Here is a 27,687-nt window from a genome sequence, read left to right as displayed (position 1 = left end):
GGTGGTGTTGAATTACTGTGACATAGAGTAATACCTTACTAGGGAGAGGCTTTATTATTTCAAGAATTCAATTTCAGATTGTGTTTGTTCTAATTTGCTTCTGTTGCTGCAATGCACGCATTTTCTGTCTTACCAGATAACAGAACTGTTGTACAAGGATGGACGTTATTGCCAGGAGCCTCCAGGACCAACGGGTAGCGTTTCAATTTCGATGATTGTAACTTATCCACAAATCCATTCTTCTGTGTAATGATGGGCTAGAAGGATTACAGCAGTAAACATTTTGTTTTTGAAAGTGAAATTTGAAAACATTTGTTTATAAATCTTTACGTTGATAACCGCATCATTTTGAGATCTGTGAGGTGTTTGGTATTACCATAATTGTTTTTCTAAAGACAGGGTTGGGAGGGTTTTTCTTTTCAGATATTGAGGAAATGCTTCTGATAGCATCCATCAAAATAGCCTTAAAAATCAGTAATCCGTAGTGTTTATGTGATTTTAATGTTTTGCAGGTATAATTTAGACATATAGAATAGTAAAGAGGTCTTGTAGATTTTTCCACTATTTATTACTGAAAATACATTATTTTGACATTTAATGATTTTTGTTTTCATGTGATAAAGCCTAGCATATGTGGTTTCCTGTTAAAACACACACACACACAAAACCATATGGTATCTTTCTTGAAAGTTCGTATTTTTCTATCCTGTGTATTAACACATGGCCCTATACATTTTATGCTTGGATGCATAGGAAAATTACTGTTGTTACGAAACATCTTTGTTAATCTCGGTTTTTCATTGGCTAATAGGCAGCTCTCCACAGGAATATTACATCTTATTAAAATTATTTAACTTTCTATACTCAACATTTACCAATCCTCTAATTTTATGTTTCCCTAAATATTGCCCACAAAAAATTAATATAGAAATATATACGAGGCATTTATTTATTCTCACTATTTGTGATTTGGACAGGAAAGGGGTAAGGCCTTGGGCAGGACCACTTCTGTCACAGAGTGGTAGAAAAAAATAGATTGAAGTAAGATTCAGTACCGAAAAGCTGTCACTTGGTCTGAAAATAATTAATATTCCTTTCACTCACCAGTTAGATGTGTGCTCCCAAACCACATAATCTCTATGCCTCAGTGATCATTGTTGCCATTTCAGAGCCTCTCATCAGGGTGACATCTCACACCAAAATGATTTCTTATAAATTAATCTTGATAACATGACAGTCTCAGTAATTTTAGTGGAATGCTTTCTCTTGTTTTTTTCCACAGAAGCTGTTGGCTATTTTCTTTATAACTTGATTGACAGCATGAGTGACTCAGAGGTACAGGCCAAGGAGGAGCATTTGAGACAATACTTCCATCAGCTGAAGGAGATGGTACCATTTCATTTTTTGCTATATAATGCCTGTCCTGTCTGACATGTATCTATTAGATTTGAAATTGCTGCTTTTAAGTACAACCAGACCACTTCTCAATGACATACATGACTTGGAGACTTAAATTATGTCCGAGATAATTTCTGTTAGACAAATTTCAGTTTGGTTGTCTAAAACTTGTTTTTTTTTTTCTTCTCCTCCCTCCCCTTTGCACAGAATGTAAAAATTCCTGAAAATATCTACAGAGGCATTCGTAATCTGCTGGATAGCTACCATGTTCCTGAATTGATTAAGGTGTGTGTGAAATAATAATCAACTTCTTAAAATGCTCAATTTATATATAGAGGCATGTCAAAGGTTTTTTTTTTTTTTTAATTTTTATTTTTACTTTATTTTACTTTACAATACTGTATTGGTTTTGCCATACATTGACATGAATCCACCATGGGTGTACATGCATTCCCAAACATGAACCCCCCTCCCACCTCCCTCCCCATAACATCTCTCTGGGTCATCCCCATGCACCAGCCCCAAGCATAGAGGCATATCAAAGTTTTATTTAAATATATTGCTTTTGGCCAAAGTTTATTTAAATGATAGCCTTTAAAACAAGGCTTTTTATTGATTATTGGTGAATGCTGTTTATATATTGAAGAATGTATTTAAAAGTGTGTTTTACAGTGGTTATAAAGTCTGAAGAGAATTTCAGGAATATTTTGGGAAATGGAAAAATAAAAAGAAATGAGACTTCCAAAATTTGCTTTTGACATTTGCTAGTATATTTTCCATATGTTTTCTAATCCTAATTTAAATCCTGATTTTAGGATGTTAATATATTGGTTGAAAGAGAGAAGACAGACTCTAGAAAAGTAAGTATGTTTTTTGAGTAGATTCTCCATGCTGTAATAACCTCATTTAATGAGAGTTCTAGATTATGTCCTTTTAAAACCGGTGGTTCCTAACATTTTTGCCTCTAGCATAGTTCTAAGAAGTTGGTAAAAGCCATTTACCAGAAATTATATCTAAGAAATCTGCATATAATATCAGGAGCTTTATAAACCCCTCGAGTCCATCCCAGATCCCACATTAATATCCTTGATAGCATTTATGACATTTAGGAAAGGGCAGTTCAAAGAGAAGAGTGACAAACGGTGCATTTTCTTTGTAGTAAATTTCTTTTTTTCTTTTTTCTTCCCATTTCTGCTTCGCAGCCTTCATCATCTGATTTGGAGTCTAAACTTGAAAAGCTAAAAGCTGAAAATCAACCTATAGGTGATATCCTAAAGCAGCTCATATTAATGCTATGTTCAGAAGAGGTAACGTTTGTTTAAATACTTTAAATGTGCTATTAAGGTAAAAAATTCTTTATAGATAAAAGTAAGCAAAGCCCAATATGAAATTTATTATCTTTTAAATTGATTATTATACATCATGTCTGTGAAGAATGCAATTAAATGAGAGGTTAACTAACTTCAGCTACACCTTGAATGGCATGTTTTCGGGTTGCCGTAGTTTGTTTACGATAATCTGCAAAGTGAATGATAGTAACAGCCGTGATAGGTTTATCATACATGCCAAATGTCCTTTCAAGCCATGGCTCCGGTCTCTCATATCTAGATTGTCAAGCAACTGATACATGCAGTAGTCATTTGCAAGTCAAATATTACTAGGTTGTTAATGCAGGGATTGAAATTCCATTTTCCTGCTGGAAAAAAGCTCTTTCTGAGATAAAGGGTCTCTTGCCTTTTTTCAGCAGGCGTCCAGCTGTACTTTGTGTTCATTTTAGTGTGTGTCTGCAGTTGGGGTATATCACTAGACTTTTTCAGCTTCTAGTTCAGTGTCATTTGGTCATATGCCTGTGTTTTAAGGGGAAAAAAATACAGCTGACTTTAAGGTTATAATATGGCACTATTAAATTCTAAAATATTTCCTGCACATTACGGACTGTGAGGAACTTGGCAGTGATATATATTTCTGTGCATGGAAATTGGACTCACTTGGTACATATTTAATCTGGAAGTCTTTTTTCATAATACAGTATCCAAACCTAAAACATCAAATTTAGCATAGTGGTCAGTTTTGCAGCGCAGATAACAAATCTTTTGAATCCTTCATATATATCTTTCCTGCTTTTTAGAAGGTGGATTAAAAATATCAGGGAGCAAGATGAAGTTAATAATGTGTATCCATTTATTTTAAAAGTAGTGTTAACTTTTTTTACACTCTGAACATGGAAACTAGAAATTTTACACTTTTATATTAATTTCTTACTTCTTTTTCATTTCCTTCCTTTATTTTAGAACATGCAAAAAGCTCTTGAATTGAAGGCAAAATATGAATCAGATATGGTTGTTGGTGGCTATGCAGCTTTAATAAATTTGTGCTGTCGACATGATAATGCAGAAGATGCATTGAACCTGAAACGAGAATTGTGAGTACCCTGGCACTGAAACAAATCATCAGCATTTATGCTGCTCTGCAGTCCTTGGTGGCTCACGTAGAGTGAAGACTGCTCTGATATAATGTAAATTTTAAAAATTCTCTTTTGTGAGTGCTTTTGAAATTTCATACTGTAATACTCTTTGATTAATTATGGCTTGTTTTCAGCAAGAAGTCTTTGTTTAAGTGTGATAAGACATTCTATTTCTTGAAGCCAAGATTTTTTCCTCTTGATTATACAACTGCATATCACAACAGTGATGTAACTATGATATAAGGCTTGTCAAATATTCCCCTTTCTGTACTGTAGTGTGAACAGAATTCTGTCCGTTTCTCAGGTATCCTTGGCTTCCCACTGATAGATTTACCAAATAAAAATGTCTCTTGGGAGTATTTCAGTATTTGCAGGAAAGTGAGAATCACCTTAAGTGCCATGAAACAGAAGCATTCCTTATTCGTATCGTTTGCATATGGAAAGATACAGTATAAATGTAGTATTACATTTTTACTTCTTTGAATATAATTGCATGTAGATTTGTATATGGCCCCCAAAATAAACCTGAACTAAAAGGTAGAAGCCAGTGTTAATAAAAATTCAGATTCTGAGATTTTTGGAAAAGTGATCAAGTAGATAACTGCACTGCTATTAACAGTTAAACAACTTCTAACATTATATAAATATGGCTTTAATTTTTAGTGACCGTTTAGATTCTTCTGCTGTCCTTGACACCGGCAAGTATGTAAGACTCGTTAAAGTATTGGGAAAACATGGCAAGCTCCAAGGTAAGCATCAGCACATAAAGGAAATGTGTGATGCAAGTATCTTGCCACTGGAATAACATGTGAATTGATATTAATGGTATATCATGTCCATCCTGCAAAGTGCTTGAACACTTTGCATACAAATTTGCATGTGAATCCAACCAGAGCTGCATGGACAGTGTAGGCCATTAGTTTTAATGGATTGGCAAGCTTGTCATTTACATTTGCACAGCTCAGTGCTTTTTGCATTTCTGCAGCTAGTTTTTATTAGCATTGCTGTTTGGGTTGAGTTTGAAGATCATGACTTATGGCACAGTTTGCCTATATGCCTGCACTAATGGCTTTGTTTTTGCTTAAGAACACTGGAAGGCTGAACATAAATCCTGTAAATATAACCTTTATTTAAGAATATGAATTTTGCAGGTGTCTTTGTCTTCACTTCTAATAACATTAACAAAATGTATACTTCAATAAGGTTTCACATAGAAGTTTGCAGGAAGAGCCTAACTGATTATATAGTTGATGTGTATCCTCTAACTTTCTTACAGTTGGGGGGGATAATGCTAAGCCTAATATAATTATACTTAATAATTTATTCTTAACTATTTATTTCTTAACTTTCTCATTAGGCTTTATTTGGAAGCTTTAAAAAAAAACTCCCTGTCTTCCTTTAATTTCTAGAGAAGATTTTTTGTTTTTAAATCATTATAGTGAAAAATGTATGGAGAAAGTATTTGACTTGATCGTAGAATTTTTCCCTAGGAAATTTTTCTAACACAGACAGTCCTTTATGAAGATTAGCCTGCTTTTTAAAATCACTTTCTATAAAGCGGTCAAAACATTTTGTCTGTGCAATAATTAATAACAACATTATAAAAATGCACTTATTCCATATCCTAAAATGTTTGTTTCTGCCTTCCTAATGAAGCTTAATGAATCTAATGTATTAACATGCAGTCTTTTGGAAAGCTTTCATTGGCTCTGCTTGGCTAATTAGTATCGACATAGCAAACAGGCCCTATCGGTATCAGACCATTAGTCTGGCTGTATATACAGTGTAAACACATCTTTATTATCTGGCCTCCTGACAAGCCATCTGCTGAAGAAACAATGGTGTGATTTAGCAGATGTTAGCTCTGAACGATAAAAGCATCCATTTAGGAGGATCTTACAGCTATAGGGCAGACCGTACAGGGTTATGTGGTGCAGAGTGGGCACACAGTCCCTATCTATAATTTGTAGTCAAAGTTGCAGGGAAATGATAAAACCATGCTATTGTGGATTTATAATTGTAGTCTCGTTTAGAAATGCAAGTAGTAATTAACTTGAAATCGGCATTATACACTAGAATTTACATTCCTGCTGGGCTTGAAATGCTGTTTTAATAGCAGTTTGTTTTCCCTACATGAAATTACCTAAGGGTCTTTTGTGCTACTTCATTGTAGATGCTATTAACATTCTAAAGGAGATGAAAGAGAAGGATGTTCTTGTCAAAGATGCAACAGTCTTGTCCTTTTTCCACATCCTAAATGGCGCAGCTTTACGAGGTGAAACCGAAACAGTGAAACAGTTGCATGAAGCCATCGTGACCCTAGGGTTAGCGAAACCATCTACCACCTTAAGTTCCCCATTGGTCACCCTACATCTGGAAAAGTAAGTTAATTGAATTTTCAGTTTTTAATGTTGGCATTGAAATAATGAATCTAATCATACAGGGATTATATTTTGTAAATTTTCTGTGATGCTGCGGAAGCCTTATTTGCCACAGAATAAGAGAATGTCTATGGTGTAGGTGACCTTTAAAATTGCCAACCACCCTGTGGTCCTGTGGATTACTTCTCAGTGGAAAGATCTATGTTGGTTTTTTGGGGGGGTTTTTTTTGGTGGGGTATGTGATGATACTACATGGAACCGAATCTAGTTTTCCCCAGTTTTGAGCCTTATAAGTGTCAATTATAATAAATATAAGAAAGGATTCTCTGGGGCTTTTGGTTATGCTTCATCACTGTTGTTCAGGTTGTGATGTGGCAGTGTCTCTTGAGGGATCCTTTTTTCCGTGTAGTGTTTTAACTGCGTACACCGACACAGGAGTCACTGTAGCTTTGCTAAGTTAATGTAGAAGATGTCTCTGTCTTGTGGCAAGAAGATGAATTTTGTTAATAGGGTAAGGTTTACTGAGTTTGAAAATGTCTGTATTTGGAATGTTCATGTTAGTGCCTAGTTTAAGGTATTTTTTTCAAGTGTAAATCATAAAGTCAACCTACGTTCTAGTACAGAGTGAAACATTTTAGTAAGATAATAAAGCATCCTTTATTACCTTAGTTTCCTCTAGCATTTGTTTTTCTTTTCTGTTTTTAAAAATTTCTCAGATCTTACCCCTTTGCCATTCCCTTCCATGACTTAGCACAGTTTTCTAATCTGCTTATTTTGTGATTGAGGTTTTCTCATTTAGTTTGGATGTTGCTGTATCAATGCCAGGATGTTGCTGTATCAATGTAAATGATAAATCTTAGTGTATTCATATTCTTCCCAAATTTCTGGTAGTTTTTCTTTATTTGCTAAGAGCACAATTAATTGAATATAATGAATGATTTAATATTGAATTGAAGGTGTGGAATAAAAAACATCTAACTATGTTATGTTTATACATATGTATATATGTGCACACACGTTCGTACACACAAATGTTTTGTGAAATAATTTCTTTGACATCCGATCAAAAAACAGTTTATCAACTTAGCTGATTTGGCTAAGTCTTTAACCTCCACAATCTCAGCATTACATCTTTTTAAAGAATAGTGATTCAAACAATTACTGTGTTATTGAGTTCTCGTGTTCACAGCCAACTTTATATAGAAATCCCTGTAATTAATATGCTTCCTCCAAGAATTTTTTTGATGATCTCAAAAGACCCATCTCTGCAGATTGCATGTGGAGCTCTGCATAGGGGTTTGAAAGAAATGGGCCCAGTGCCCAGAAGAATTAGACCCTCCTCCATCAGTGGGCAAAAATAAAATAATTAACAATGAAAATGAGGCCATGGTAGAGAAGTATCTTACAAACAGAAATACCGTGAGACAGAAGATGAAAAGTTTTCCCAGAAAGGTCTGCAGATGGGGCTCATGAACCAAGGAGAACTTCCCCCAAGGAAAATGGAAAAAGCATGGGATTCAGATGTTAACATGGAGCATACTTTGTGCTTCTGATTTAATAGTACAGAGATTTGTTTGTCTCAGTTAAATTTGACTGTCCCTGTTAATTGGGCTAGAGAAATGTAAATTAGTACCTTTTATGATTTTTTTTTTACTGCTTTCAGATATAAAGAGAAATTGTTACCTTCTATTTTTATTTGCCTACCTTTTTGTTTTGTTTTTTTGCTGTCTGTGCTTTGCAGAGGCTTTTTCCCTGACAAGATCTTTCAGTTTCATCTGTCATGATAAAAACTTTCTGTCGACTCTTTTAAGAGTCAGAAAGAAGAAATTAAGGAGATAAAGGAAATTTCATGTTTTGCAGAGAACAGTAGTAGCACTCCTAGTTGGGGCTAAGTTGCAGGAAAACAATTGATTTTGAAACTTATTTTCAATTGTTTTCTCCCAAATGATGGAAGATAGCTAATTATTTAGAATCATGACAATTGCAGTACTAGGATTAACTACACTGGCCTCCCCAAAAGTCTACATATATTTGATTTGATTAAATATGTTAGGTCTTCAATAATATCATGTAACTGGCCTCAGCAGGTATAAGCTCATCTGGATAATGAGCCTTTTATTCAAACTTGAGGTAAAATTAAGAGAAACATTTCAAAGCATGTACAAAATCTTCATCCTTTCCTTTTTGGAAAATCATTGCCAGACTGTGAAGAAGGCTGTCACTTACATACTGTAATTCTGGAACAAATCTGTGAGGTTGAATTCCTTAGAAAGGTGATCTTTAAGATTCAGTAGATTTTAATTTTGAACTGATTTTTCCAGCATTGGATAAAACACAGGAGAAATTTAATTGTGTCTGTCTGTTACTGGAATAGTGTATAAAATCCTTATTGTTATGAAAAATAATACATTTTGTTTTATTCGTTTGCTCAGGGAAATCCAAAATAATGACGGGTTTGCAAAATTTTGAAGAAGTTGTTTAATCTGATTTGTATTGTCAAAATAATGCTTGTACCAAACAGAAAAGAAACATGCTAAATTGAACAAAATTTTCATGTGTTTCGTTTACATTGGGGTTCTATAAGCCACATGTCTACGTGTAGTCCACATGAACATTAAACATTTTCCTTTGTAACTACTTAAAAATATTTTTTTAATTGAAATCATGCTGGATTCAGAAAGATGACCTGGATACTCCATATTAAGAAAGAAAGAAAAATGTTTTAAAGTAGGTTAAAAGAGCTTTTGATTAGTCTTTATGCTATGGTAAAGGAAATAAAATTAATGAAATCTGGCCATTAGTTTGAAAAGCCTAAGAATTTGTATGATGCAGTTTCAGATTCACTTCTTGTATAGCTGATCCACTTTGGTTTCATTGCATATGAAAAATATTTGAAGCTGTTTAACTGGATTATTCAGTGCAAATGATCAAAGAAACTTTAATTTCTGCTTTCCATTAAGGATTTTTCTATGCTGATTTGTGCTATAAGCTGTATATACCCACATGCATTTCATTTAAGTGAATCATGGACTTTGTGCATATAATCCTCCCAGAATTCTTGCTATGTTAATCTTGAGTTCTTCATAAAGGTCACAGTTTCTGTAAGATGAACCTATGCCAGTACATTTTAAAACTCACACACTGTAACACTTCAGTGTGTTGCAGAAGTGGAAATACACTTTTTTAGGATGGTGGTTATTCTGTCATATACACTCCCCTTTAATTTTGGCATCTTCATTTGTACTGGATACTTTTATTATTTATGGGAATGCTTGCCTTCTAGAGTAAAACTCTTTATGTGCTGAAAGGAAATTAAGGAGGTTTGGCTCTTTTACTCCATTATTGCAATTAAGAATTTAGCATCATCCGTGCCAAAAGACAAAAGTGGTTCATTTGCCCTAGGGGAACAGGACAGTGATAAGATGATTTTTCGTCAAGGATCATTGGGTCGTAATTAAGTTACATTCATGGCTATTGCTTTTTGAAGGATGATTGGTAAATGACAGGCTTCATGTGCTTAGTACGGACAGTGTTCAGTAGGGTTTTTTCTCCCTCTGTCAGAAAATCCTGTTGAGCCTGATAATGTAAATGTGGCATTTTATTCTGAACAAAAGAGCAGGGAAATGAGCTATCTTGTCTAATCATTCAGTTGTTTAACACCGACTTCCAGTTTAGACTCAATTGGCTGGAAAGCACTTGACATGTGAAGTTAGTGCTGTTCCGAACGCATGTTTGAGTAAATTTTAAAGTAAGTGACAGCTAAATTGTACCTAGGGAAATTACAAAGCCTTCAACACAGTTAATTTTTTGGGGAGGATTAGTTGTAATTGCAACACCAGTCTCCTTGAAGATTCCTCATTTATAGATGATGAACAGAAAAAAAAAACATTTAGCTCTTTCAGGGACTGGTTCTCTTAACAGAATAATTTTTGCAAAGTCTGTGGTTTCTCCTGGAATGATTTCTTTCCACACTGAACACTGCTTAAGATTTATAGAATAGTCGGTGTGTAAGAGTGTTAAGGTGTTTTTTCCCCCCTCTCCCTTGTTTTGAACTTTTTTCCTCCCCAATGACCTTCTTTTCTCTAGTGATTTCAGATTCTGAGAGCTTTTCAGTCAGTAAGCTCTTAAGGTAAATTGCCACTTCACCAGCACTTTATGCATAATGTTGAAGCACTTTATTTCCAATTAAAAAAATCAATATTTGTCATTTAAAATTTTGATTAAATTAAGTATGCTCTCTGAATTGGAAGTTATGGGTAAGCAGACTAAGTTTAAAGCTATCGATAGGTAAATAGATAGTTATCACTGATTGTTCTAACAGTTCAAGTTTGTATGAGACACATTTGTGAATTTTAGTTTATTTATAAAGAAGTTTGATTTAGGAGGGCTTTCTTTTCTGGTATCGTTATAAAATCTTTCTTCCATTCTGCTTTTATTTCATCGGCTTGTAGAATTTTGATTAAAGTCATATTGAGTTAATTTGCGTCAGTCACAAATACTTTTAAATGATTGTTTACTTTCGATTAACATATATTTTATTTATGAAGATTACTTTATGTATATCATTGAAATACTTTGAGGGGTGTCTAGTCATTGAAAATAAATATCATAGTGGATTTTTCTTAGAGATAATAGTATGTTAGAGTTGGTTTTCACTTAGTATTATTCGAGGTTTCTGAAAGCAGTGGCTAAATTTTTATTTCTATTTAGAGTAGAGTTTTAAATCAGTTCTAGTGTTTTAAAGCATACAGAGGAAAGCAAAGTTGTTTTAGGGTATAGAATTACACTGATTACTTAAATCTTCTCCCACGTTTTGGGTGTAAAGCAGTTTCAGCCTTTTTCCGTTTGATATTTTGCTGCACTTCCTGATGTAATCCTGCCTAATACAAGTAGTAGTCATGTGATGGTTTTCTCTGCTGGTGTGAAACATTTGAGATGATGAACCTACTAAGCTCAAGTTCATAGAACCTCGCATTAGAGTATTTGAACTGAGAAGAGACCCAAAGATCCTTGAGTTCAACCGTTGTGATAATCTACTTTCTATCACCACTTCTTGAAATGTGTCACATTGTTATAGCCAAGTTGTGTGTAGTACTTAGCAATTAGGATTGAAATTCAAAAGTCCTATGAGTATACAACTGTTTTAGCAATGTCAGTTTTAGATACTTTCTCATATATTTAATTTCCATAACCAGAATTTTCAGGCTTAAATAGGAAAGATTAATGATGATATCAAATTATATGAGGAATGGACATTTTTGTCTCTTAAAGTTACATGATCCAGCCAAATGCAAGTCAGAATGTAAATAGGAAATGAAAAGAAATGACTAGTCATTAGTTATTTCTGTCTATGAAATGTTTCATTACAGATTTTTAATTCATTTTGTTGGCAACCTGGGATCAGTGACATTGTTATTTAAAATTACTAACAAATATATATGAATTATTTCCATTTTGCTATCCTTGTCTTTTCTGTTGTTGTTCTGAGCATGTGTAATCTTCAGAAGCATGTATTTGGAGACCAAAGACTATTAGCATTTCTGTTTGATTGACCGAACAGTTATTCATTCATTTATTGAAAGCTTTGACCTAATGTAGGGAAAATATAATTGAGATACAATACTATTCTAGTTTGGGAATTGACCTGAAAAACCAAATCATCCTGCCTTTTAAAAATCTGTTATGTGTAAGTTTTTCTTTCGAAAATATTTTGGTAGTTTTTCCCTTAAATGGAATTGTGGAAAGGTAATAACTGAACTTGTATCTGAAGCAAAGGAAAATACTGATTATATAAAGCTTTATATGATATGTGGTAGCTTCTGTAGCATTTCCCTTGTATGACAGTAATCTAGCCTGCAACATCTACTTGCAGTTTTGAAATTAACCTGTAATTTAGTCTTCACCCCAAATGACAAAAATTCAAATGACTCTGTGGGGTACCAGAAGATGCACTGTAAACAGGGCTCAGTAAGGGGATGAGGTGGAGTTCCATTCCGATCGGCTCATTTTCATTGTGTCAGTATTATTGCAGTAAAATTAACGCTTCTTCATGGTATTGTACTTTTTAGTACAGTTTAAAATCTTAATCTGGATAAAATAGTAATTCAATCTAGGGCAACATAACATTTGTATAATGAACCGAAATGTTAGGGCTTCAGTGGAAAATTTTAAAAGGCTTTACTTCCTTTCAAAAACTGTTGCACGTGTGAGAGAAATATGTTTTCTCCACAAAGATTATCACTAGCTATACTTTTCGGTCCATACCTGTAACCATGTTTGTTTGTTTGTTTATTTTCTAAGTACATCTCGTACTTTCTTTAAAAAATCTTTTAAATTTATTATTCCAAATTATATCACCATATTAGGCTAAAGGAACAACGTTGCTTTTTAATAGGGCATAATGTATAATTAGATGTACTCTGAAAGGGGGAGTCCAATGACCTGGTGGCAGTGCCTTCCCAGTGGCCTTAGGCTAATCAGTCAGTCTCTAGAGGCCTTGATTTCCTCATCTATGTAAAAATAAAGGAAAGTGGCAGGTAGACGTGGATCACATTCCCTAAACAGCTTTCCCAAGGCCTTAATAACTTCTTATACTGTTGTTTCCCAAAGGATAAAATAGGTTTTGAGGACCCACAGAATATATTTCCATACTCTTATTTCATAAATAACTTAATGAAAATATCTTTTTACTTTAATTAATTACACACCTACTATGAGTCCTGAAGTTATTTCCCCCTTATCTGGAGAGGCAACAGTTTGAAGATTATGATGAGAAAGGTGAACGTGCTTGAAAAGTTCTTGATGACCATTGATGCACGTTTAGTAAAGTTTCCCAAATCTGAAATTATTGAGAACCATAAACTGAAGTGGTTGGAAAAAATATTTGACAGTAGCCCTTGTTTTTAGAAATAATGCATCCTTATAGCAACTTCTATATAATATGAGGAAATGCCTTCGTCTTTTGGACTCTTTAAAAAGTGCCGTTTAGCAAGTGAAATAATAAAAAGGTGCCGTTTAGCAGAGGAAGCAAGGAGCCACTAATGATGTCTGTACTCTGAACATTGATTTCTGTATAAGGATTATTTCTTGTTTGTTTGTTTTTTCCATTTTGGCTTCGTGGTGGTCTACTTAAGTAAAAGCTGCCTGTGTACTTTTTGACTGGTCACTGTATATCTCTCAGATTAATTAGATATATTTTTTCATTGTTAATATTTTGTTGTTTCCAAGGGATGACTTACCTGCTGCTCTTGAAAGCACCATTGACTGCTATGAAAAGTATAAAATCCTGCCAAGGATTCATGATGTCTTGTGTAAGCTGATAGAGAAAGGCGAGACTGAGCTAATTCAGAAAGGTTAGTCATCTTCTGATATCTTAGGGTTGTTAGTCTTTTTTTTTCCTCCTCTTTCTTGCTTGTGTAATCTTAATGTGTTGCTGTGAGGAGAAAATTTAACAGGAAGACAAGCACATCCAGAGAAACTTTTGTTGTGCTTCTGAGTTGAAGAGGAAAATATCAGGTAATTTTTTTTAATATTACAGATGTCCTTGTTTTTAGTAACTGTTCATTTTGAAAAGTTGCCCTTTGTTAATTTTTTTGCTCCACTTCTTGATGATCTGCCTTTGTGGGGATTTTCATCCTTAATCTCACCAGGTCTCTTTGAAACTAGTCATAAGTGCTTAATGTCATAAATATATGCTGTTAGGTAAAGAACGTGACAGAAAATTGTTTCATATAGCTATAAGCTTTAGGTTATTCTGAATATTTATTTTAAAGGTTTCTGATATTCAGAATTCCTCAAGTGATACTGTGTTACTCTCCAGTTTTTCTTCTAATATATTTTCTTCTTTCCTCTCTAGCAATGGACTTTGTGAGCCAAGAACAGGGTGAAATGACTATGCTCTATGATCTCTTCTTTGCCTTCCTACAAACAGGAAATTACAAAGAGGCCAAGAAGATCATTGAGGTATGATGTTAACTACAGTATTCTAATTGTACAGCTATTTAGACTCTTAATTAGAATATGTTTTTAAATTTTAACCTTTAATTACACTTTTTTTGATTCATGTTAATATAATTCAGTCCCAATAATGTGGGGTTGGGCGGGAGACTCGGCCAGCTTCTTTATTGTATGTAATTACAGTTCAGAAAAGGCAGCCTAGTTGTATATTGAATTTGTTTCTTCACTTTGTTAAATTCACTGTTATATATCAAAATGACATTTGCATATTAAATCTTGGATTGTGGAACAATTAAATTAAACTGGCATTCCTGGGTGTAAAGTTGCTAATCCTCTTTGCCAAGGAATTCTTTGTTCTTAAAAGCAGTGGAATTTAATTTGCTGCAGACCATGCTCAGATTTATTTGTAAAGCTTGTCTACAAGTTAATCAGCCAAACAAGTGCTGTCTGCAACTGTTTGGCATTTAATTTAAAATTTCTTCTTTTTTTTTTTTCCCCACTATGGTAAGCAGCTTATGGGAAATGGTAGGTGACAAACCTGGGCTATTTAGGATTAGTATGTTTTATCTAGGCTTGATTGAAATTTTGCTTACTGAAGTTGATAAGTCAAAGGGCAACTATGAAGTCTGTCCAAATTGTGATTAATTTCACTATTAAAACAGTCCTGTGTCCCCTAAAAAATCATTTCATAGAAGATGGACACATCATCTTAGATATTGCTTAATGTGTGTAAAATAAACTTGTAAACATATCAGTCATCATGTTTCTCTCAGATATACCTTACTGCTTGCTACCCATGTCTTTTCCCAAAAGTGCCCATGATGGATGGCCCATGCTAGATGAGACATAGAGGTAGTATTTGGCCTCCTTGCTTTTATGTTGATGACTACGTATAATGGGTTTGAAAATACAGGCGCACAACCCAGAAAATTACTAGTTTCTCTTGACAGTTTTCAAAGAAGAGAAACGTCTAGCATGAAAAAGGACTGTGAAATTAATTCAGAACTTTTCTTCTTTTTTCCTCTGTAATCCAGTCTGTCCTTCTAGCAGAGGGAAGTAGGGTGTACTGTCTCAGACAGGTGCCTTTGTAGCTCAAGTAGTTCGTTTGTATTTTCTGGGAAATGGTATAAATTCTCTCACTTGAAAGCGCACAGCATAGGTATCTGAAAATGAGGGGAGCTGTCTGCCTGTTGAGTTCTGCTACTCTGTATGCATGTTATCAATATAGTAAGGCACCGATCAGAGCAGAAATAGAACTCAGGTATTCAGACAATAGCGATTAGAGGTTCTACAGCAGGAAAGCAGGTGCCTCTCTTTGTGTAATAAGCAAGACATAATAGGAAGAGCAAAGGCTTAAGAGAGGGTTCTCCTTTTGTCATCTACTTCCTGTTGTGATAAAGAATAAGTTACTAAACCTTGTTAAGCTTCCTCATCTATACAGTGGAATATAGTATCTTTCTTTACGATTCAGTCACATAATTTGGTATGTAAAGCAGCTTGCATGTTTCTTCGATTATGGTAGTAATCAATAATATTAATTGTCTTTGCCCCTGAAAGGTAGAGACTCTGTTGTCTTCTTCACCTCACGTAATTCACAAAATTATGCTTAGTGTAAGGTATATTCTTGTCATGTGAATAGGCAAGAGAAGGAGGCTGCCTCTTAATTACTTAAGGTTTTGCCAGTGTACAGCAGTTAATTGAGTGTAATCATTTAGGAATGGCTGTATATTGATGGCAGAATTTTTATAGTGGAAGTGTATAGAACTGCTTAAAGGATAAAGAATAGATTTACAGAATCCTTCTGCAGTACCCTAGGGTAGGACGGCAAGGTGTGCAATATATGGAAATACTTGAGGCACATTTTTAGGGTTTTTTTTTTTGTTAATGGTTAGTTGGAGTTGAGTTAAAGTAGGAACTTGAATTTTTTTTTTTAACTTCTTATTTTGTATTAGAGTATAGCCAGTTAACAAACAGTGTTATCAGAGTTTCAGATGAACAGCAAAGGGACTCAGCCATATATATACACATACATATATCCATTCTCCCTCAAATTCCCCCTTCTATCCAGGCTGCCACTTAACAGTGGCAGAGTTCCATGTGGTATTCAGTAGGTCCTTGCTGGTTATCCATTTTAAATATGGTTGTGTGTACATGTCCATCCCAAATTCCCTAACTGTCCCTTTTCCCCATTCTTCCCCCACCCCCATCAGCAACCATAAGCTTGTTCTTGAAGTCTGTTTGTTTTGTGAGTTCATTCATATCATTTCTTTGTAGATTCCACATACAAGGGATGTCATACGATGTTCCTCCTCTGTCTGGCTGACTTCACTCAGTATGGCACTGTCTAGGTCCATCCATGTTGCTGCAAATGGCATTTTCCATTCTCTTTAATCACTGAGTAATATTCTGTGTATATACGTTCCACGTCTCCTCTGTCCGTTCCTCTGCCGATGGCCATTTAGCTTGCTTCCATGTCTTAGCTATTGTAAGCAGTGCTGCAGTGAGCACCGGGGTGCATGTGTCCTTTCGGATTGTGTTTTTCTTCAGATACATACCCAGGAGTGGGATTGCAGGGTTATTTGGTAACTCGGTTTTTATCTTTCTAAGGAACCTCCATACTGTTCTTCATAGTTACTGTACCAATTTATATTCTCACCAGCAGTGTAGGAGGGGGAACTCTATATTTTGATTGTTAAAATTCAAGGCCTGGAGTTCTCCTTTGTGATTTTCTAAGGATTATTGAAAATCTTAAAAGTAATGAATATTAATAAATGAGGACAGTACCAGCATGTGAAAGAACATAAAAATTACTGAACAACATTTTTATAATTCCCCAAAATGCAATAGTGTGTTATCCAAGGGTAGATTCACTAGGGTTGAATTTCCAAAGTAAAATATGCAATAAAGCTTCTTTGTATCCTAAGCACTGTGGGAGATAAGATAAGCCAGTCAACCAGTCATAAAAACTCTCTCATTAAATGAAGACCAAGACAAGATTTGGTGTGTTGTATGACCTGTGTTTTTAAAATGAGTTGGTTTGCATATATCATAAATGTATCATGTTTTAACATAGTTTTATATTTCTAACCATCATTTATTGCAGGAGAGTGGAATTATAGCTGGCATTTTGCTATATACTTTTCTGTATTTTCTTGAGTTTTCAGTAATGAAGGTATATATATATTATTCTATATATATTCAGAAAGAGTGTTGTTTTCCTCTATAAGAAAGGCTAAGGGAGAGAAAAGTAAATCAGACCTAGATTGATTCTCAAGGAATTAATGTGAAGCTTCTTGAACACAAGATTAATACATGAAGATAACATCTGTATTAGACTGACAATTGTTAACTGCTATAAGAAAAATACAGATGGTTTTGAGAGTTCAAGAGAGAAACTTATTCTTAATGTAGGAAATTAGGTGACTTTACTGATAATGGGGTTTAGGGTGTGGATTGATGGATGTGGTAGTACTCTTCACATTTGTGAGTCTGATGGGGTTGGAAGTGTGTTAAAGGTATTAGAGGTAGAGCAAAGAAGTAGAAAAGGGAAATCTCTAAATAGTTCCTTTTCTCCTCCAACTTCATTGAGATATTAGTAACACTTAACATTGTATAACTTTAAGGTGTACACCCTGTTGATTTTGATATGCTTATATATTACAGAATGATTACCATAGTAGTGTTATTTAACAGCTCCGTTACCTCATGTAATAATTACCCTTTCTGTGGTGAGGACATTTAAGATCTGTTCTTAGCAACATTCAAATATACGAGAGTGTGTGTGTACATAAGCCGTATTATTAGGTTTAATTGTGATGTTGTGCGTTAGATCCGCAGAACCTGTTCATTTTAGAACTGGGAGTTTGTACTGTTTGACCAGCATCTCCCTGTTCCCCCCACCCCCAAGACCCTGGCAACCACCATTTTATGCCCTGGTTTCAGGAGTTTGGGTTTTTAGATTTCACATACAGGTGATAGTCATAAAGACCTCCCCCTTTCCTGACTTATTTTCCTCTGCATGATGCCTTCATGGTCTGTCTGTGTTGTCGCAAATGGCAGGACTTCTGTGTGCTTGAGTGTATGTGTGTTGTGTGTCTGACTTAAGTCTCATAATTTTCAACGTACAGATCTTTCATAGCCTTGGTTAAATTTATTCCTAGGGTTTTTTTTTTTTAATCATTTTGATAATCTTATGAATTAGGATTGTTTCAATTTTTTTTTCAGATATTTTGTTCCTAGTGGATAGCAGTCAAACTGACTTCTTTATGTTGATTTTGTATCCTGCAACTTTATTGAATCCATTGATCAGTTCTAATAGTTTTTTTGGTGGAATCTTTAGTATTTTCTACATATAAGATCTTGTCATCTGCAAACAAAGCCAGTTTTATTTTTTTTTCCTGATTTCCTAAATAAATCTTTCATCCTGGGGTATAGGATTTAAAAGAAATACCTTGTAAGGGTAGGTTGTTCCCGGAGACCCTTCAGTATCTGAATAAGCAGGCTGGAGTTCATTCAGAAGACAGTCAACTCTCAGCAATGTTAGAAAGAAGTTTATACTAGCAGAAGGATGTGTGATAGATGAAAGGAGATTTGGGACAGTAAGATTAATAGGATCTGAATTAGGATAGTGGTTGTGGGGATTTTCAGGACACTTTACTCAGTCATTTTAAGTGATATGTAATAGTAGATATCTCAATGCTAGTGCCCTTAATTAGCAGAAAGTATGGTGGAGACTGGGAAAGACTGAAGGCAGGAGGAGAAGGGGACAACAGAGGATGAGATGGTTGGATGGCATCACTGACTTGATGGACACGAGTTTGAGCAAGCTCTGGGAGTTGGTGATGGACAGGGAAGCCCAGCGTGCTGCAGTCCATGGGGTTGCAAAGAGTTGGACACATCTGAGCTACTGAACTGAATTATGGTGAATTAAGGGCTTCTCAGGTGGCTCAGTGGTAAAGAATCTGTCTGCCAAGCAGGAGACCCGGGAAGATCCACTGGAGAATGAAATGATAATCCACTCCTGTATTCTTGCCTGGGAAATCCCGTGGACAGAGGAGCCTGGCGGGCTGTGGTCCATAGGATCGCAAAGAGTTGGACATGACTGAGCAACCAAACAACAGTGATGAATTAACAGAGGCATAAGATCATCTAAGCTCTGACTTGAGATACTTTGAGCTCTAACTTAGATCTGACAACAGCACCTCCCATTATGAACCCTTATGAAGTTGGCATTGGCAGATTTCGTAACTTAAAACTGGGTCAAGTCCTTTAACTAAGGTGGTTGATAAAATTTGCGTGGCTTCTCAGTGTGATCAATTTCCCCTTCATTTCTCTCTTCCCTTCCTTCAGTAAACAGTTATGGATCACATCTTACAGTCTGTCCTAAAGATAGACTTTAGAAAGATGAAAGTGCAATAATTGTTTTATTGTAACAGAACGTGCTATAAAAGTATCTATTTCAAGACTAGGTAGATCTTTCTGAGGAAGTTATGTTTGGGCTGAGAACTAAAGGGTGAACTAGTACTCTCGCCTGGAGAATCCCATGGATGAAGGAGCCTGGTAGGCTGCAGTCCATGGGGTCGCTAGGAGTCAGACATGACTGAGCGACTTCACTTTCGCTTTTCCTGTCATGCATTGGAGAAGGAAGTGGCAACCCACTCCAGTGTTCTTGCCTGGAGAATCCCAGGGACAGGGGAGCCTGGTGGGCTGCCGTCTATGGGGTCGCACAGAGTCGGACACGACTGAAGCGACTTAGCAGCAGCAGCAGCAGGAGCAAGGCACGTAATGAGTGGAAGCAAAAACATCTCACTCAGAGGACACTCCCTGTGCAAAGGCCCCAGAGCAGAACAGGACTTCTTTTCTTTATCCTTATTCTTTCTCTTAAGGCTCTATCAGACAACACTGCTAAGACCACATCTAGAGTGTCTGGGACAGTGTTAAACACTGCATGTTAGCTTTATGCTCTGCTTTTTCTGTGATGTTCTTTCTTGTGTTGAAGTCAAACCCTTTTCTCTCGTCTTCAGTCTCATCCTCTGTAGGCTAACTGTCCCTTGTTCCTTCCAGTATTCTTCTGGCACATTCTGGAATGAAATGTGCAACTGGGGAAGTGTTCACAAATTATTTTTGTAAATGTATATAATAATATCAGATAAATACACTGTGTGTTGTATTTTGTCTTCCCAGTGATGATGGTCAACCTGATTGTTCCCCCTATGTATGCTGTGTTGTGCTTAGTCATTTCAGTCGTGTCCAGTTCTCTGCCGCCTCCATGGACTGTAGCCCATGAGGTTCCTCTGTCCATGGGGATTCTCCAAGCAAGAATACTGGAGTGGGTTGCCATTGCCTTCTCCAGGGGATCCTCTCGACCCAGGGATCGCAGGTCTCCCACATTGCAGGTGGATTCTTTACCGTCTTGAACCACCAGGGAAGCCCATGAATACTGGAGTGGGTAGCCTATCCCTTCTCTAGGGGATCTTCCTAACCCAGGAATCAAACTGGGGTCTCCTGCATTGCAGGCGGATTCTTTACCAGCTGAGCTACCAGGGAAACCCTCCGCCTGTGTATAGATTCAGGTAAAGCTTAACATGTGTTACTGTTTAAAATACACCAAGTTTATTAAGACTCACTGTCAGTGCCACGACTCATCTAGTCATCTTTATAGGTTTTCTGTTCTTTATTCAATGCATATTTCTTTTGTATATACTTGAAATTGAATCATATAGCTTACATAATACTTTCTTCACCCTACATCACTGTCTCTGCATTCTCTGAACATAAGAACTGTTCTAAAGCATTAATGACTACATCGTTCTTTTGTATAAGATTATTTGCCCATTCCTCTTTTGAGAACATTTTCCACTATTGTAAGTGGTCATCATAATTCACATCTTTTCCTCCTAGCATATTTGTTTTCCAGATTATTTACTTAGGATCATTTCTCAGAAGTGGATCATGTGTTGTTATTACCATTTTTAAGGCCCCTGATGCATAAAGACAAAAATTTTGTGTGTTTATAGATGATACCTCTTTCATGGCTCATAGTAGCAAAGATTGGACTAAAACCCAGGCCTCCTGAGTTCTAGTATTTTAGTCCCATACTTCTTTTGCTACATATTATGATAAAAAGGGTGGTATTTCTTTGTTTAGAGAAAATGACTTCATTTTAGTCAAGTTCATTCACCTCCCAGGAAAGAAGTGTTGTGGGTCATTTAAATAAATTAACACTGTTTAGATAATTCATTTTATGTTTTTAAGATTGCAGCTTAAGTCCAGGGAGAGATGGTACAAACAAGTACAGAAAGTTAAATAATGACATGAAATGTTAAATAACTATATTTAAAGTTTCTGTAGAGACTCATACCAGTTTTATTCTTAACCCTTTGAGCAGCTCAGTAATTACAGACACAAAGATGAGTAAGAGTCTACTTTAAACTTACTTAGCATTTCTTTCTCTAACCTCGTCTCTTGCGGTTCAAACCTAGATTACAAGCTAAGCAGTATAACCAATATTAGTAACATTTTAATACTTCTGAGATGATTTTCATGTACATCTTCTTATGAGCCTCACAGAACAACTCTGAGGAGTAATTAGGGTGGTGAAACTTCAGTTCAGGGTGTGAGTGTGGTTGTCATGGACTTGGAAATTACATCCTGATTTCAGATTTTCTGTTGGTTTCCTTACACCATTTCTGCCTCTGCTTCCATGATCACTCTTTTTTAAAAATTGAGATAAGCTATAATGTTTCATTAAGGTGTTGGAACTATTGATTTGATATATTTATATATTCAATATGGGGCTTTCCTGATGGCTCAGATGGTACAGAATCTGCCTTCTATGCAGGAGACTTGGGTACGGTCCCTGGGTCAGGAAAATCCCTTAAACTACGGAATGACAACCCACTCCAGTATTCTTTCCTGGGGAATTCTATGGACAGAGAAGCCTAGTGGGCTACAGTCCATGGGATCTCAAAGAATCAGACACGAGTGAGCAACTGACACTTCCTTTCACTTTCTTTTTCATGTATTCAATTCAGCCTCCATGATCTCTCAACCTTTAATATCTGAACCACCAAAACAGCTTAAAATTTCTCCAGAATTGCTCTTTCTTGAATTTTCCCTCTGTCTTTCTCTGCTGTTGACTCTTGCATAACATTTCAGCCAGAGTAAATTTGCTGTCTTCTCAGGGGGCATATCACTTCTTTTTATGACTTTGTCTTTAGGACTAAAATTTTGGATTATAGCAGTCTCCCAACCTTTGTTCCTCTTCTTTGTTCTTTAACAGATCAGATTCAGGGCTTTATTCTAATTTGCCTTCCTTAATAAGCCAAAGTGGATCTCATGTATAAAGAAGGGATTTTAGAGCTAGCTCCCCCACTGTGTGCGTGTGTGTGCTCAGTCGTGTTCGACTTTTGCAGCCGCATGGATTGCAGCCCGCCAGGCTCCTCTGTCCATGGGATTTCCCAGGCAGGAATGCTGGAGTGGGTTGCCATTTCCTTCTCCACTTCCCCCACTTCTGTCCCCCAGATTTCAGGAGATGTCAGTTCTCGTGCCGGTTCATACTCCCTCTCTCCCACGAGTTACTTAGTATCTTCTGTAACAGCGGGATCATATTTAGTTAATGATACTTAGACTATTAGTTTGACTTGCTCAGCCATATTTTCCTCCTTACTAGACATGGTCTTTGAGTCTGTCTCTGGAGAGTGTAGAGAAAGGACAGTTGTTGGAAGGTTCTATAATTACCGTGATGCCCTTTTACTCCTTGCTGTTTGGCTCTGGGGATAGATAGTTGGGTTCTTCCTGTTCTTGTTTGTCCCGTCCTCCTTGTGCATTTGATTTTCCTCCTCCTACTTCAGCTAGAGGACGTGAAGCCAGAGTGGTGGTTTTCCGTTTTCCATTTCTAGCAGTAATGGTAACAAAACTCAGAACAGGTAAAAATCACTATTTTAGTTAAATTTAAAATGATTTCCTTTGAGGTGCAGTTAGAAGTAGAAGAATCTTCATTTGTTTTCACTTCAAAATGATAATTATCAATATTATACTTGATATCTGTTTCTACTAATATACATAGAAGCCTGTTATGATGATAACAAATTTATATCAGTGATGTAACGAAATTAATGCAAATTATTTTTTAAATTGGGATTACTTTTTTGTAATACAAGTGAATCTAGTTCTGAATTGCAGCTGCACAAAGTGTGTTTTGAAGCACAGTAACCCAGGTGGAAACAAACATGCTGTTTGCTTGTTTGTTTTAATTATAATAATTACTTTATCCTGTCTATTAGATTGTACATAGGAAAAACAGGAAAAATTAGAGATGAGTTTATTGTTTTAATTAAGCATTAACTGGTTTTAGATAAGTTATATTTAGCATCCCAATTAGAATTCTTTTCTCCATGTTTTTGTTACATTTTCTTTTCTTTTTTTTTGTTTTTTGCTTTCAACTTACAGTGTTTAAAATTCAATAAGATGTTAAGAGATAAGCCAGAAATGTAGACTGTTACAGAAGCCTAGGAGATTTAGTTAATCTGACCTAGATGTTCTTTTGATGATTGAGATTCATTTGGGAAAACAGTCTTTAATTTCATAATGAAGCATAGGAATATCTGCCATATAAGTCAGTTGTCCTGCCAGTGACAGGCAGATTAATCGACCACAAAAAGGAAGAGTTGGCCTTGAAAGTTGTGCTATTTAGATCATTGCCATTTGGATGAGCAGTAATATTGAAAGTTGTAAGTGAATGTAGCCCTTACATTTTGCCATGTTCTAAAGAGGATTATCTAGTGTTTTTTTCAAGGGCTTTCTGTGTACATTTGATGTTGGCTTCATTTTCATTGTAATGCACGTGAAACAGAACAGATAATGTGAGAACATCCTTGAGTAGAAATTGGATGCGAAAGTAAATATTAGTGCTGTTTGAGAATATATATATATCTCAGCAGTTAATTTATTCCACATTTATTTCTTGTAACCCAAAATCTGGGTACTTGCACGGTTAGAATGAGAACACTTAATTTACAAACTTCTATACCAATTTTTTTTGTTGTTCTACCAAAGCCCTGAGATGTTGGTTCTTGCATCAGCTTTTAATTTAACATTGTACGATATTATTTTAGGAAATAAAACATAATGAGGACTTAGAAATAAGAGATCAGATTTCAGGGTTGCTTGGTGTAGTCCACAAAACGGAGTGAAGAAAGCAGTAAAGGTATGTCCTCTGGACTGGAGCTGCCAGGGTACATTGTTTTCTTGTCATAATACTGTGATCATGTATTAAATAATGTAGTGTTTTCATAGGGAAGCCCTCGTAGATGATGAAGATACTGTAGGTAGAGTGACAGATCCTTGAGATTAAATATGAAGCGGTTTGTCTTTTATTCAGTGTCCAAAATTGTAATTGTTTTGAAACCAGAATTATTGACTAATTATTAGTTATTCCTAATTTGAGGCTATAACATACATCTCAATTATTGAAATAAGCTAAGACTATGAACTGAGTACTTGGATTGTTTTTAGTACCTAGCTCTTGAAACATTTAGTTTTCGATGCTAGGCAAGCATGTGTGGTAATCAGAATACTTACATCACTAAATTTTACACGGCATGTCTCTTTAAAAGCCATTGGTTTATCATTGTGATAATTATTAAGTCTATGTAATATATTAATAATTTTTGCTTTCTGAGTCTATTGGGATCTCTATAAAGAGTGTGTGTGTGTGTGTGTGTGTGTGTCTAATTTGATGTATTTTGGAGTTGATTTAGTCCATCATTTCAAGGTTTCTTTCTCTTTCAGCTACAGAACGCTTAGCTGTTTTTAATAATTTTAGATTTATGGAATTCAAATTGACCTACAGAGTAGCATTTTGAAATAACCCAAATCTTCTAGACATTGGTTAAGTATAGGTTGTTCTAATCCTAAAGGTTCTTGATAACTGTGGGATTAAGTTATAGATTTCTTTTAGTATATACATTGGGGAGGGAGGCAGCCAGGGTCATTAGAAGGAAAACTATCATTGAGGGGAAAGTAACATTTGGCTAAAGCCTTACCTTGTGTGCTGTATGATTATTTTATTTTACAGACTCCAGGCATTAGAGCTCGGCCTACAAGACTTCAGTGGTTTTGTGATAGATGTATTGCAAATAATCAGGTTTGTGTTTAATTTCTGTTCTCCCTCACCCAAAACTGTGAGTAGAAAGCAAGTGTCTTCCATATCCTGTGAGCATTTGGGGATTTCATGAGATGCAGCTTTGGTTACCTCGGTTGTTTTCCAAATAAGCAATCACTTAATTCTGGTTCCTGAGGTCTACAGAATCCCTGAAAATAATAACATGGGCTCTGAAGATTTTAGCTGGCTTCATTCTACTTGTTGGTTTGAGCAGGGCTGATGTTTCCTTGGCAGCTAAAACCTGCTTCAGTCGTTAGTTGCCAGAGGAGATGCTTGAGGGGAGCCCAGTGGAGTTTCTACTTTACTCCAGCCCAGATGCCTCTCACATCATGCCGAGAAAAAGCCACAGGGAAAGAGGAGTATAAAGTTGGGGTGGAAGAATATTCCTGTTAACAGATACAGATGTACTCACTGAGTCCTCCACCCTCAGTATCTTTGAATTTTCCAAAATGCTCCTCCGTGGAGGTTTTCTCAACTAGAGAATCATTCATATGTATTCTTGTCTCCAAAGAATCCTTTAGCTCTTTAGTTTAAAATTGTTTTTAATTGTGATAAAATACGTACAGCATCACATTTATCGTTTTAATCATTCTTAGCATATACAGTTGGTGGCATTAAGTACAGTTGCATTCTTGTGTTCAGTCCTTTAACCTTTGAAGTAAAGTTAGCCTGCCCTTTGGGTAAAGCTGATTTGAAGGATTATTCAACTGTGACTTGTCAACTATAAAAATATATCCTTTATGCAATCTAGATCCCTCTGTTAATCTTATTTTTAAGGTTGAAACTCTAGAAAAATTGGTGGAGCTGACACAGAAGCTATTTGAATGTGATAGAGACCAGCTATACTACAGTCTGCTAAAACTGTATAGTAAGTAATATGACTCTTGCTCATGTTTTTATTTTGAGACATTTATTCTGTGGAAGGCAGTGCCTGGAAAGGAACATCAGGCCCTGAGGAAGCTCCTGGGGGTTGTCACTTGTGGAGTCTTCCACAGAGGCTCAAGGAGAGGCCAAATTGAATTTATATCACAAAATGCTGTGTTGTTTCACTAGGCATCCTACAGTCTTCCCTGACATTCTTACTGCAATAATGAGAAAGTGAGAAAACTCTTCATCAGAGCCACAGAATTTAATGGGAGTTTTTGAGGAGAAACTATTCTTTTTTTCTTTTAATTTAAATTCTTTAGTAAATTAATCAGTCACTTCTATAAGTAATCATTGATATATTCATGTGTCTAGATATTTTTCCAGAAAAATGCATATTTATATACAGACTCATTGTAAACAATTACTTTTCAAAATGTGATTGTATTGTAAGATAGTTTTGACTCGGTTCTATATTATCAACCTTTTTTTGCACTTTATCACCCACCAATGACTATATTGAACAGATATATTAGAGTTTACTCAACTAGTCTCCTACTGCTAAACGTGTGAATAGGTTTTAGTTTTCCATCCTATAAAACATTACGTTAGTCATCTTTATACCTTAATCTTTGTTCACAACCTTAATTGTTTCCCTAAGCTGAATTTGTATTTGCACTAAGGGTTAAAGGTGATTTCTGAAACTTGTGGTCTCTGTTGTTAAACAGTTCTCTAGTATGTTTATGCAAGTTTACATATCTGGAACTGTGCAGTCTCTTAAGGTATTTTGTGGAGAGGAATGATGGAACAGTCAGTGACCTTTCTTCCTTCCTTTCCTACATAAGATATTTGATCTCGATTTATTCTTCTTTTTCCTTTACCAAACATAGACAGCAGTGAATAAGTTGATTCATTTGTCTTTTTGAACTTGCATTTATTATCACTGGAGGCTTTGTCTTACATCTTGATGGTGTATATTAAATATGCTGTAAATTTTACATTTCATTTGTTGGTTACACTGACACACAGTTCACATGTAATTCTTAAAACTTTTCACTTGAAAGAGGATCAAATTCTGGCACCCAATGCTGAGGTTGTTGTTGAATGTATAGAATTTTAAAACTTGGGTTTTAGGCATTTAATCCTTAATTAGTGGATTATAACCTGTACTAAAGTGCTAATTCTCCCCACTCCCCCTGCTTTTTCTTACTTTGAGAGAATTCTTTCTTTCTTAAGTTCTAATTTTTTGCAAACTAAAAATACCGAAGCGATACATCTAAATGGGTTTTCAACCTTAAAGTCATCCCCGTAGAAGACTTTCATTCAGAAATATCTCTGAAGTCCACAGTGCTAGCATTGAGGTCGGCACTGCGGATAGAAAATGGTGTTCTTCAGAAGAGTTAGACCTGAACCAGGACTGACAATACCTTGGGGTGAAAGAACAGCTGCAAGGATACATG

General features: G+C 35.7%; 1 protein-coding gene across 1 annotated transcript in view; it reads left to right on the top strand.

Annotated features, from left to right (window-relative positions):
• The window catches only part of LRPPRC (leucine rich pentatricopeptide repeat containing), a 99,032-nt gene that overhangs the window by 41,383 nt on the left and 29,962 nt on the right, over positions 1 to 27,687 (top strand). Inside the window, exons 16-27 of the mRNA XM_052647793.1 lie at positions 137 to 194; positions 1,283 to 1,389; positions 1,606 to 1,683; positions 2,214 to 2,258; positions 2,601 to 2,705; positions 3,690 to 3,820; positions 4,526 to 4,611; positions 6,036 to 6,243; positions 13,471 to 13,595; positions 14,099 to 14,205; positions 25,277 to 25,345; positions 26,141 to 26,231. Coding sequence (XP_052503753.1) covers positions 137 to 194; positions 1,283 to 1,389; positions 1,606 to 1,683; positions 2,214 to 2,258; positions 2,601 to 2,705; positions 3,690 to 3,820; positions 4,526 to 4,611; positions 6,036 to 6,243; positions 13,471 to 13,595; positions 14,099 to 14,205; positions 25,277 to 25,345; positions 26,141 to 26,231 — 1,210 coding nt within the window. The remainder of the gene's footprint in view (positions 1 to 136; positions 195 to 1,282; positions 1,390 to 1,605; positions 1,684 to 2,213; positions 2,259 to 2,600; positions 2,706 to 3,689; positions 3,821 to 4,525; positions 4,612 to 6,035; positions 6,244 to 13,470; positions 13,596 to 14,098; positions 14,206 to 25,276; positions 25,346 to 26,140; positions 26,232 to 27,687) is intronic.

The sequence above is a fragment of the Budorcas taxicolor genome, chromosome 11 (assembly GCF_023091745.1).
Source record: "Budorcas taxicolor isolate Tak-1 chromosome 11, Takin1.1, whole genome shotgun sequence".
Lineage (NCBI taxonomy): Eukaryota > Metazoa > Chordata > Mammalia > Artiodactyla > Bovidae > Budorcas > Budorcas taxicolor.
Note: the sequence above shows the minus strand (reverse complement) of the source record. Positions and strands in the feature narration are given on the sequence as shown.